Here is a 12774-nt window from a genome sequence, read left to right as displayed (position 1 = left end):
CATCAGAATTACCTATGGACCTTGTTTTAAAAAATAAATATTTTTTTCCTCTCTCTGAGGGATTTTTCTAAAAATGGGCCTGGACTGGCACAGAGGAATCTTTAGTTGGTTCCTGAAGATCTGCTAGTTAGAGCAATGTTTCCCAAATTACTTTCTAGAACACAATGTTCCTGAGGGATCCAGAAGTATTACAGGAAAAAAGAAGAGGTCCACGGTAAAATTAGTATAGAAAACACTGGATTTAAGCAAAACGAAAAAGATTCTTTACTATAGGACTTTCCTGAGACTTTACTAAGCTAAACTACTCTCTGATTCTTCAAGAGTAAAGTAGTAAGTATTTTCCAAACTTACTTGACAACAAAAATCTTTCTTCAAGGTACACTTTCTAAGAGCTTATAGCACAATAATGGCTCAAAGAACATAGTTTGGAAAACACTAGCCTTGAGACTATAGCTATTATAGGAAGAGTCTAAAATAAATGATTTGTCAGTTTCTTATAATCAACTGGCTGCAATCGTAATTTAACCAACTTAACAGTGTAAACAGTGGCATTAAAAACTGTAGCAAAATCTATAATATTTTACCATCCATACATGGGGAAATTAAGTATTTATCCATGTCCTTTAGAGATAAAGGTATCTCTAAAACAATGAAATATATTTATGGATAAAATAATATGATGTCTGGAATTTTATTCATCATAATACTGTGACAAGAACAGTAGCTAGAGTGTGGATGAAGCTAATGGTACTTGGAGCTGGAAGATGGGTACACAGACATATTATATACTATTTTATTTTCGTATATATTCAAATTTCTCCATAACAACATTTTTAAATGTGTATTTATTTGATGATGCCTTAGAAGACACTAAAAATATGTACATTTATATCATATTGTATAAAAGTTATTTTTAAAGTTATATAAATAGCAAATTCTGTTTAAAGTCCACTGAGGGAAAATAAATAAATACTGTTTAGGATGGTATGTCCTGTGAAATGAAAGAATGGGCTAACTTATTTCTAATACATATTTGCTTGTGTTTATAGAAACATGTTTTCAATAAATGATGTAAATGTTTTATGTCTAATACTCCTAATAGATGAAACCAATTATAATTTATTGTTCTAAATCTTATCTTATAAGAGTAAGATAATTGCAGGAACACATAGACATTTTTACCATTCTGCCAAAATATTATTTCCTAATTATAAAATACAAATATTAATACGGAAAAATGTAATAAAATGAAATATAAATGGGCAAAGGCTACATTTAACTTCATATTTAAAGCCTTTTATAATTCTATGCTTAGAATGGGTATTCAATAAATACCTGACTAAGCAAAGAAAAACAGCTTTAAAATTATAATTACATATGTTTTTAAAGAACAACTGATTTTACTTAATGCCAAACTAGAAAGTATACACATCAGAACTGGAAGAGACATTCAAGCAGACACATGAAACTGAATTAAAGCCAGGTGTGTAAGTATTATTGTAGTAATATATCAAGGCACTACACTACAACCAACTTACTATGAATAGATGTTCCATATTAAACACTAAACAGTGGTTACTAAAAGACAATAAAAACAGAAGTTTTTTAAACCTGCCTTTTTAAAGTATGGCATTTCCTGCTCCCTTTGAATGTTTAAAGTCAAAGTGAATCCTTATGCTATTAAGATGTTGGCCATCTGGTTAACACATAAATAAATCTTTCTAACTGCTGCATGTAAAAGTCAGCTTCATAAAGATAACTTTTGTTCTTTGTTTAAATTTCTGCTTGAAAGGATCAGGAGAACAATTCTACCTGGAAAGCCTCCATTACAAACTACAGCCATTAAGTGTTGAAACTGTTTGGTGACACTTTCAGAGCAAATTACCACATTTTAAGAATTTCTTTCTTTAATCAAATGAACCAATAAACATAAAAATCTATGACAACTTAAAATTTTTAATCTGGGAATTACCTTTTAGGAAGAAATGTCTGTAAAACATGTATATATAATATTTATAAATCTGACCTGGGTATTATGTAACTTTGTAGACAGATGATGACATAAAAGAAGACTTAAATGTTCTAAACTCCATAAGGTCTTCAAGGGGTTATAACTTACGTATTTCTTATTCCTCAAGTACCTGGCAGAGTACCTTATATACAGTAAATGATAAATATCTACTAAGTGGTTTAAAACCAGGATAACAAGAAAAAATAAAGGGAAAGTTTTCAAGAAAGAGTTGGATCGCCATGAATGGAACGAAAGAGACTTCCAGTATTTTCAGTTTTTAAGACAACACTGCTTACTTAATAGCATCAAATGACAGATGGGGAAAAAGACTTCATTTTTAATCAACAGAAGAATTACAATATTTATCTTTCAAATGTTTATCACTATATTTTAACATCCTATTCTTCATCAAGTATTTACTACACATGCAGAGGAAACATGACAGTATATTTGGTGTTACATAATTCAGGTAATTCTTTGGCTAATTATTGTCCTTTCTCTCAAAATGATTAAAATTATTGAGAAGTGTCTGGGACAAAAAGAGTGTTGTGTGTGTTTGTGTGTGTGTGTATACAATAGGTCATCTTCTGTGTTTGTCTGCATTGCCTTAGACAACATTTAATTAAGGTCAAAGAGCTGATGAAGAATAATTACGTCAACTACATCAAATCTACTTTGTAGGCATTATTTTCACTGCTACGTTTACTTTCATTTAATTTATTATCTAACTATAAGTCCAAGTTAGTTAGCATTTGGTCTTTGTCAGGTTATGTATAAAGACACACATATAATTTACATCTATGACATAGATTACTAATATAACTACTAAATGTTAATGCTAACGAGATGATATAAATAGACCACCAACTGATAATGAGATTTTCTTTAGCTTGGGGCTGAAATCTCACAATTCAATTTAGTTAAAGTGCCCAAGTTAAAATATCAGGTGGTAGAGAAGATGTTCTTAGCCATCTTAGATTTTAAGTTCCAAAAGCAAAAATGCTATTCGTGTAACCTACGTAGTATTATTTTTTGTACAAGACTTAGGTACTTAATGGCAAAGAAAATAGATACGTAAACAATGAAATATGTATTGCAATTATCCAACTTATTTAAATAAAAAAAAGGCAACAGGGAAAAATAATTGAGAAAAAGTGTAAGGGAGTAAATGACTCAGAAGTGAAACTACCTAAAGCTCACATAAGAATCTGTTTGATTTTTTAATATATTGTACTTACGCTTGTCTTTCAGTAAATATGATATCCATACTTTGTGTTTCACGATCATTTTGAGCTTTAAGCTGAATAAACAGTTAACCACAGAAGTTAGTGATAAAAAAATATAACCATTAAACCAAACTATTTCTTTAAAGGATTTATTCTTGTTCTACAGAATAAATCCTAATGACATAATCCTAATGACATACGCAAAGTTTTTAAAAATATATTGTTTCATTTAACAAACCACAACACCTGATTAAAAAAACACAGTATTCTTCATAGGCATTGTAATCTCACACCAAAAATATTCATTTTTCTTTAGTGCTCTGTCAAATAATCCACTATAAAATTAAGTTATGCAAGGAGCATCTCAAGAATTTATTGGGTATTCAATAAATATTTGATTATTAATTATGTTGAATTTAGACTTAACACAAGTTTTATTCGTAAACCACTCAGGATTTTACCTACGTACTCCTAGTCAACTCTACCTGCACATATCCAGCCTAGAATTTGGGTCTATCCCAAACTACCGACAAAACATATATAAGAGTTTTTACTTTTTACATTCTGGCACTTAAAATCCATTTTTAATTTCTGAATTTTCCTGTGCTCTAAAGCCAAAAATAACTTCCCTAAATTATCACACTTTTTGAACCTAAAACTTGGAAGAGTCATTTTACAAATTGTTTTCATAAAACTGTCCTTGATCATGTAAATAAATTATAAGCTATATAAGTTATAAGCTTTATGTTATTCATTTCCTTTCAAAGGTTTATAATAAAAATAAGCTAGTTATTAACATATTCTATTCTTTTCTACCATATAATCTAAGAATGTTGAACACAAATTGTAATTTACCAATCAAAAATTAGTATTATATCCAGCATCATATTTATTAATTTTCTCCCTTTCTTATGAAAACTATGCAATGGTGCCATTTGAGTACTCAGCTCCATTTGTGCTAATATTAAACCAGAAATATTGTAAACTAATGTATATACAAGGATATGTAGATGGCACTTCTTGACTAATGTTGAGTGTGAGACCAGTTCAAACACAGCTTTGTAGACAGATACTAATGCATTCACTTGGGAGAGCCAACCAACAGGAAGAAATTTTTAAAAAGCAACAAGGAAACTCAACTATAATAGTGGTATTTAGGATTAGAATAATACCCATAGCTAAGGTCCATAAGGTTTTTTCAAACTAGTTCTAGACATAAATTATTTGTTTTGAAGGATATAACTTATGTAGATCTACTGCTTATATTTATAAATTTTCTTACCATGTTATAATCGTTCATTACTTCTTCCATCTCAGTATTGGTATTAAGTTTATCTACCAACTAAAAAAACAAATACATTTAAATAAAAGTTGTTAGTCTTTATGAATTTTCTCTATAATTCATATGATTCTGTTTTTAATCTTAACAATGAGTAGTCATTTAAGTCAAGTATTAATACTTCTAAGTATTTTATCTTCTAAGATAAAAAAAATATTGAGCTACCAAGTGTGCACTTGGCCAATAGTTAACTACATTTTTAGGGTGGAAAACTGAACAGTAATTAACTACTCTTTCTACAGATTACACCTAGAAGAAATTTGTCTGCTCTGAAAAGATGCCTGAGCTTGTAAAGAACAGCTTCTTGTTGTCGTGTGCCATTGAGTATTCCGACTCATAGTGACCCTATACGAAAGAGTAGAACTGCCCCATAGGGTTTCCTAGGCTGCAATGTTTACAGGAGCAGATCACCAGGTCTTTTCTCCCATGGAGCCACTGGTGGGTTCAAACTGCCCATCCTTCAGTTACTAGCTGAGTACTTAACCACTAAGCAGTAGGGCTCCTAAAAGAAGGGCTTAGAGAAGGCAAAAGTTTTGGGAAGACCTCTCTCTCATTTTTTCAGGGAAGGCAGTTGTTAACAGATTTATAAATTTACACCTGTGAAAATGTAAAAGGTTTTCTTGGTATTCTAAAAAAAGAAAAAAAAAAAGCCAACAGAGCAAGGATCAGACAGAACAGTAATAAGCCTACTTCAAAAAGTTCAGCAATGATAACAATAGTTAACATTTTAGGGTATTTACTTTGTGCCAACTACTATTCTCCCATGTTACTTGTATTAACTCATTTAATTTTCACAATTACTCTTTTAATTCCACATTTTACAGATAAGGAAATTTAGCTTGTGGCAGACTCAGAATTTGAACAGATGGTCTACTAAAAGCAAATTATTTTAGTGTACCTAATTCTTAAAAGATTAAGCTTTACTAATGTAATATATATTAGTATGTATTACACTTTCAATTATGACATAAATAACAAGTGCTAATAAGACCTAACATTTATTGAGTGCTTACTATATGATGTTACATACCTTGCTAAATGCTTTCTCTATATTGGGTGTTATCTCATTAAACCTATAACTAGCATATTTTACATGTTATTAATATTTTTAGACCAAGTAATTTACCAATGCATTCAGTATAACTAAAACTCTTTCGTCTAATGTCATTTCATATTTTATAAAAGCTATTTTTCTTATATTTAGAATAGAACATTATTTAATAAGGAAAATCTCACAAATTTTAGGCCCTACAAAATGTCTGTTATGAATTATGTAGTCAAAAAAACTTGAGAATTATAATATACTAAAATCAGCAAAATTTTGTTTATAAATAATGTAACAATATCAAGTAGGTATATCATAATTTACCTAACCATTATGGTAGAACATTTCTTATTTCTTCTAACACTCACTGTTTCTTAATTAGAAGTGGTGAGATAAAAGTCTGCCTTTTTCAATAAATCCAGACACCACTGCTGCCTAAAGCACCTAAGGAGCTGAAAGTAAGAAAATTCTAATACTAGAAATGTTCATGGAGCCAAGATCAACACAAGGGTTGGGGTAGTTATCAATGCTGCCAGGAGGACTGCTGCTTCTGAAAGTCCACATTACGAAGCATTTTGGTGGAACTATATTTTGTTACGTACTCTATTTTAATAGAGTGTAAACACTTGATTTGGAATGAAACCTACAAATGGAGGTAATCTGTAGGCAAAATAATTTGTAAAATTTTCTGGTGAAAACATACCATAGAAAGGTGAAATGTGTCTTTAAAATAATGATATTGTTAACATTCAGCAAATTTTAGCTTCTTTTTAAATTATTATTTTAACATCATTAAGAGTAAAAAGAGTGTGTGTGTATGTATGTCTCTGTAAGTAAACGTATTTTTAAAAAAAACTGGAAGTATACATATCAATCGGTTAAGCCAAATTATTTCTGAGAAGCAAAATGAGGGAGAAAGGAAAGGGGTATTTTATTCTCTGCACTTTTTATGGTTTGAATCTTTCACAATAAGCATGTATTCATGAGTTGCTTGGTATTTAAAATAAGAAATATTTTCAAAAGTAGTAAAAAGCAATGAAAATATTCAAAAGAAATTCTCTTAGAAGAGAGCAAATACCATGTTGTAGTCTGCTAGTTGTCCTTGAAATTCTTTGATTTCAATAGCTAAAGTCTCAGCCCTGCAAGCATAAAATAAATACATTCATAAATACATAAATAAGCAGATAGTTATGGACATTATGGATAGATTAAACTCCTGTGACATACTGTATCAAACGATATGCACAATAAAAAGATTTTTTGTTTTTCATATTTTCACTATAAAATTTCTCACCTCTTTTCATATGACAAATATACTGAATTCTCTTGATTGTACATTTCTATTTCTTTCTGCAGTTTATTAATTTCAGTTGTAAGTTCACTTATTTTACTTCTAAATGAAAAGAAATAAGAAAGTAAACAATACTTTTGATACAAAAAACTCTTTCTAGTTAGATAAAACTTAAACTCACACATATATAACAATAATTTAAATAGTTTTATGAAATTTCACTAAAAAATGTTTAAGTGGCTTATTTGATCAAGAAAAAAGTATATGCCATCCTACTCTACTCAACTGATAATATTGCAATAGACTAAGAAAGATGAAATAAGACCAGAATGGAAGCCAGCTCAAACTAATACAATCCACAGACAGAAGCAGATGCCTAATTGTCACCCTCATAAATTCTGCTACCCTCTAGGGCAGCATTTCTGAATAGAACAGTACTGATATTCTAGGTCATTGAATAATTATTTGTGATGTGGGGGGAGCTTTTCTATGCATTGTACGATACTTGGCAGCATCCTTGGTCTGTATACAGTAGTATCTCTATCCAACACCAGTCATGACAATCAAAAATATCTCCAGAAATTGCCAAATGTGCCCTGGTGGGCAAAATCATCTCTAGCTGAGAAGCAATGCTTTTGGGCCAAACATTTACATAAATAGTGAAAAATATTCTTTGAAACAAGCACAAACCCTGAAGAAAGGCAATATAATGATCAGGAATAGCTTTAATTCTTTTCCTTTCTTTGATCAAAAAAAAGGCTGTATATCAGAGATGCTATACAACTGATGGCCTCATTAACTTTCTTAGCTTTGGGGACAGGTGTTGGAGGGACCTATACTTTTCTTTATTGCCTTCTAGGAGTTTAAGAATCAAAAGGATCCAGATAATTAAGATACAAAAGAATCAAGAAGGAGTAAGAAAGAAAACAAGGCTTTGAAGCCACAATAGAAGGATGGATTAAATGGAATGGAAATAAGAGAGAAAGAAGATATAGATGATGAGCCAAGAAGAAAATAAAGTAAATTGACAAAATGAAGACAGGACAGCAGGACATCTGCACAGAGAAAAATGCAGGTAGAGAATGAGAAAAAAAAAAAATCTTAGTTTAGAACCGCATAACCAGAAACATACAACAAAGTTTATAAATTAATTAAAATTGGGCTCCATCTGCAGCAATTGACCAAATATATACTTATGTAATTCTGCACCGATTAATTTATAATAAATAAGAACATACATTTTACTTTTCTTATTAGTGGTAACTGGTAACATTCCAAAGATATGAATAATATATTTCAGAATTATTAGCGAAAAAACCGCAAAAGATTATCATTACTGCATTTTTACTCAAATAATGCACACCTTCTACATTTATTTGCCAACCACACCCTCCTCTAACAATGTATTTTCATAAGTGCGCTATGCTATTTTTTTTACAGCAACATGTAAAAAAATTCGCATAGCGGTGCTTATGAAAATACTTCACGGGGAAGGGTGCAGCTGGCAAACAAACGTAGAAGGCACATGTTATTTGCGTAAAAATATAGGAGATGAAAAATCTGAACCTGAAATACATAGGTCATATATATGCAAATACATAAAATTAAGAATTTCAGCCTAATTGTATTATCACATCTATTTTGCTGCATAGTCAAATCACATCAGAATGTGAAATAATTCTTAGAAATCAACACATACCTAATTATCTTAACAAGTATCATAACTAAATATTCATAATTATACACAAAAAAGAAGTGTTTATTTAACATACCTAAGAAGCCCAAGATAATAAGATTTGTCTAAAATTTGTCTCTGGGGACCTAAAAAAAAAAAAAAATGTAAAAAGTGTTAGTGTTGGTGCTCTGTTTGAAAAAACCATCAAAATATCATATCCAAAGCACAACCAAAATTACACTCTACCATTCCCATATAGTAGTCATGAATACTGTTAACAAATCAATCAAATAAATGGAAAAGAGAATTAATGTCTTACAAAATAATGGAAATTTAAATTAAGATAAAAAAGATGGGACTAGAGGTGGGCTGTTAAACCAGTAGACTCTACAAGACAGGTTGACTAAATGGATACTGGTATAAGGGAGCCTAAATAAGGCCTCCACCACTCATCTGTCAGTTGTTGTACTGTGGTAGTTTGCATGTTGCTGTGATGCTTGAAGCTATGCCGCCGATGTCTCAAATACCAGCCGGGTCACCCATAGTAGACAGTTTTCAGCAAAGCTTTCAGACTAAGACAGACTAGAAAGAAGGGCCTGGCGATCTAAAAAAATTGGCCAGTGAAAACCTTATGAATAGCAGCAGAACACTGTCTGATATAGTGCCAGAAGACGAGCCCCTTAGGTTGGAAGGCACTCAAAATACGACTGGGGAAGAGCTGCCTCCTCAAAGCAGAGCTGACCTTAATGAACTAGATGGAATCAAGCTTTTGGAATCTTCATTTGCTGATGTGGCACAACGCAAAAAGAGAACAGTTACAAACATCCACTAATAACTGGCACGTAGAATTTACGAAGTATGAATCTAGGAAAACTGGATGAAATGGAACATGAAGATCAGTATCCTAGGCATTAGTGAGCTGAAATGGACTAGTATTGGCCATTTTGAATTGGACAACTTATTGTCCACTATGCTGGGAATGACAAATTAAAGACAAATGGCGTCATATTCATTGTCAAAAAGAACATTTCAAGATCTATCCTGAAGTACAACGCTGTCAGTGATAGGATAATATCCATACACTGACAAGGAAGACCAGCTAATAAGACTATTATTCAAATTTATGCACCAACCACTAATGCCAAAGATGAGGCAATTGAAGATTTTTACCAACTTTTGAAGTCTGCAACTGATCAAACACGCAATCAAGATGCACTGATAATTACTGATGATTGGAATTACAAAGTTGGAAACAAAGAAGAAGGATTAGTAGTTGGAAAATATGGCCGTGGTGATAGAAACAACACTGGAGATCATATGATAGAATTTTGCAAGTCCAGAGACTTAATCCAACAAAAATGCATTTTTTCAACAACATAAATGGCGACTATACATGTAGACCTAACAAGATGGAATACGGTCGTCCCTCTGTATCCTCAGGGGATTTGCACCAGGGCCCCCTCACAGACACCAAAATCCAAGGATGCTTAAGTCTCATATCAAATGGCACAGTACTTGCATATAACCTAGGCACACCCTCCTGTATACTTTAGATCATTTCTAGATTACTTATAATACCTAATACAATGTAAATACTATGTAAATGGTTGTTATACTATATTGCTTAGGGAATAATGACAAGAAAAAAAAGTTCATACATGTTTAATACAGAGGTAACCATCATAGGACTAACTACACAGTACACGTCAGAGACGAGGCATACAATGCTCAAACAATGAGTGCTGGAGAGAGACTGAAGATCTGTGAAATGGCAGGACGCAACAGTAGGGTATGCTGACACATCATTTTTTTTCCAGAATATTTTCAATCCACGGTTGGTTGAATACATGGATGTAGAACACATGGACACGGACAGCCGAATGCACACGGGAATCAAATCAACTACATCTGTGGAAAGAGGCTATGGAAAAGCTCAGTATCATCAGTCAGAACAAGGCCAGGGGCCGACTGCAGAATAGATCACCAATTGCTAATATGCAAGTTCAAGTCGAAGCTTAAGAAAATTAATAGAGCCAAACTACGATCGAGTATATCCCACCTGAATTTGGAGACCATCTCAAGAATAGATTTGACACATTGAACACTAATCATGGAACACAAGACAAGTTGTGGAATGACACCAAGGACTCACATATGAAGAAAGCAAAAGGTCATTGAAAAGACAGGAAAGAAAGAAAAGACCAAAATTCATGTCAGAAGAGACTCTGAAACTTGCTCTTGAACACAGAGTAGCTAATGTGAATGGAAGAAATAATGAAGTAAAGAGCTGAACAGAAGATTTCAAAGGGCATCTCGAGAAGACAAGGTATTATAATGAAATATGCAAAGATTTGGAATTAGGAAACCAAAAGGGGAAAACACTCTCAGCATTTCTCAAGCTGAAAGAAATGAAGAAATAATTCAAGCCTTGAATTGCGATACTGAAGGATTCTATTGGAAAATACTGAACAACGCAGGAAGCATCAAAAGAAAATGGAACGAATATACAGTGTCACTGTATCAAAAATAATTGGTCAACGTTCAACCATTTCAGGAGGTAGCATATGATCAAGAACCGATGGAAGAAATCCAAGCTGCAGTGAAGGCATTGGCGAAAACAAGCCTCTAGGAATTGATGGAATACCAATCGAGATGTTTCAAGAAATGGATGCAATGCTAGAGGTGCTCGCTCATCTATGCCAAGAAATTTGGAAGACAGCTACATGGCCAACTGCAAGAGATACATATCTGTGCCCATTCCAAAGAAAGGTGATCCAAAAAAATGAGGAAATTATTGAACAATATTAATATTACACACAAGTACAATTTTGCTGAAAATAATTCAAAACCAGTTGCAGCAGTACATCGGTAGGGAACGGCCAGAAATTCAAGCTGTATTCAGAAGAGGATGTAGAACGAGAGGTATATTACTGATGTCAGAAGGATCTTGGCTGAAAGCAGAGAATACCAGAAAGATGTTTACCTGTCTTTTATTGACTGTATTGATCACAACAAATTATGGATAATATTTCGAGGAATGGGAATTCCAGAACACTTAATGCAAAACCTGTATACAGACCAAGAGGCAGTTGTTTGAACAGAACGAACGGATACTTCGTGATTTTACATCAGGAAAGATGTGCGTCAGGGTTGTATCCTTTCACCATACTTATTCAATTTTTATGCGGAGCAAATAATCCAAAAAGCTGGACCATATGAAGAAGAATGCAGCATCAGGATTGGAGGAAGACTCATTAACAACCTGCGATATGCAGATGACACAACCTTGCTTGCTGAAAGTGAAGAGGATTTGAAGCACTTACTGATGAAGATCAAAGACTACAGCCTTCAGTATAGATTACACCTCAATATAAAGACAACAAAAATTCTCACAACTGGACCAATAAGCAACATCATGACAAACGGAGGAAATACTGAAGTTGTCAACGACTTCATTTTACTTGGATCCACAATCAACGCCCATGAAAGCAGCAGTCAAGAAATCAGAGGACGTATTGCAGTAGGCAAATCTTTTGCAACGGACCTCTTTAAAGTGTTAAAAAGCAAAGAAGTCACTTTCAGGACTAAGGTGCGCCTGACCCCAGCCATGGTATTTTCAATCACCTAATATGCATATGAAAGCTGGACAATGAATAAGGAAAACCAAAGAAGAACTGATGCATTTGAATTGTGGTGCTGGCAAAAAATACTGAATGTGGACTGCCAGATGAAGGAACAAATTTGTCTTGGAAGAAGTATAGCCAGAATGCTTTTCAGAAGGGAGGATGGGGAGACTCCAACTCACGTACTTTGCACACGTTATCAGGTGGGACCAGTCCCTGGAGAAGGACATCATGCTTGATAAAGTAGAGGGTCAGCAAAAAAGAGGAAGACCTTCAACGAAATGGATTGACACAGTGGCTGCAACAACGAGCTTAAGTATAGCAACGATTGTGACGATGGGGCACGACCAGACAGTGTCTTGTTCTGTTGTACATAGGGTTGCTATGGGTCAGAACTGACTTGACAGGACCCAATAACAACAAATTAGGCCTGTCCCTGCAAAAGAACTTTCTGCAATGAAGGAATTATTCTATATCAGTACTGTCTAATAAAACAGCCACATGTTACTACTGAGCACTTGAAATTTGGCTAGTTCTACTGTGGAACTGCATACTTATTTTATT

General features: G+C 33.1%; 1 protein-coding gene across 3 annotated transcripts in view; it reads right to left on the bottom strand.

Moving 5' to 3' along the window:
- The window catches only part of IFT74 (intraflagellar transport 74), a 69683-nt gene that overhangs the window by 49290 nt on the left and 7619 nt on the right, over window positions 1-12774 (bottom strand). For all 3 annotated transcript variants that reach the window (XM_023741849.1, XM_023741848.1, XM_004387745.2), the window contains 5 exons: window positions 8685-8733; window positions 6916-7014; window positions 6700-6760; window positions 4520-4579; window positions 3250-3311 (listed from right to left, as the gene is read on the bottom strand). In XM_023741849.1, the coding sequence (XP_023597617.1) occupies window positions 3250-3311; window positions 4520-4579; window positions 6700-6760; window positions 6916-7014; window positions 8685-8733 (331 nt within the window). The remainder of the gene's footprint in view (window positions 1-3249; window positions 3312-4519; window positions 4580-6699; window positions 6761-6915; window positions 7015-8684; window positions 8734-12774) is intronic.

Source organism: Trichechus manatus, unplaced genomic scaffold (genome assembly GCF_000243295.1).
Source record: "Trichechus manatus latirostris isolate Lorelei unplaced genomic scaffold, TriManLat1.0 scaffold00192, whole genome shotgun sequence".
NCBI lineage: Eukaryota > Metazoa > Chordata > Mammalia > Sirenia > Trichechidae > Trichechus > Trichechus manatus.
This window is presented reverse-complemented; position numbering and strand designations above follow the sequence as displayed.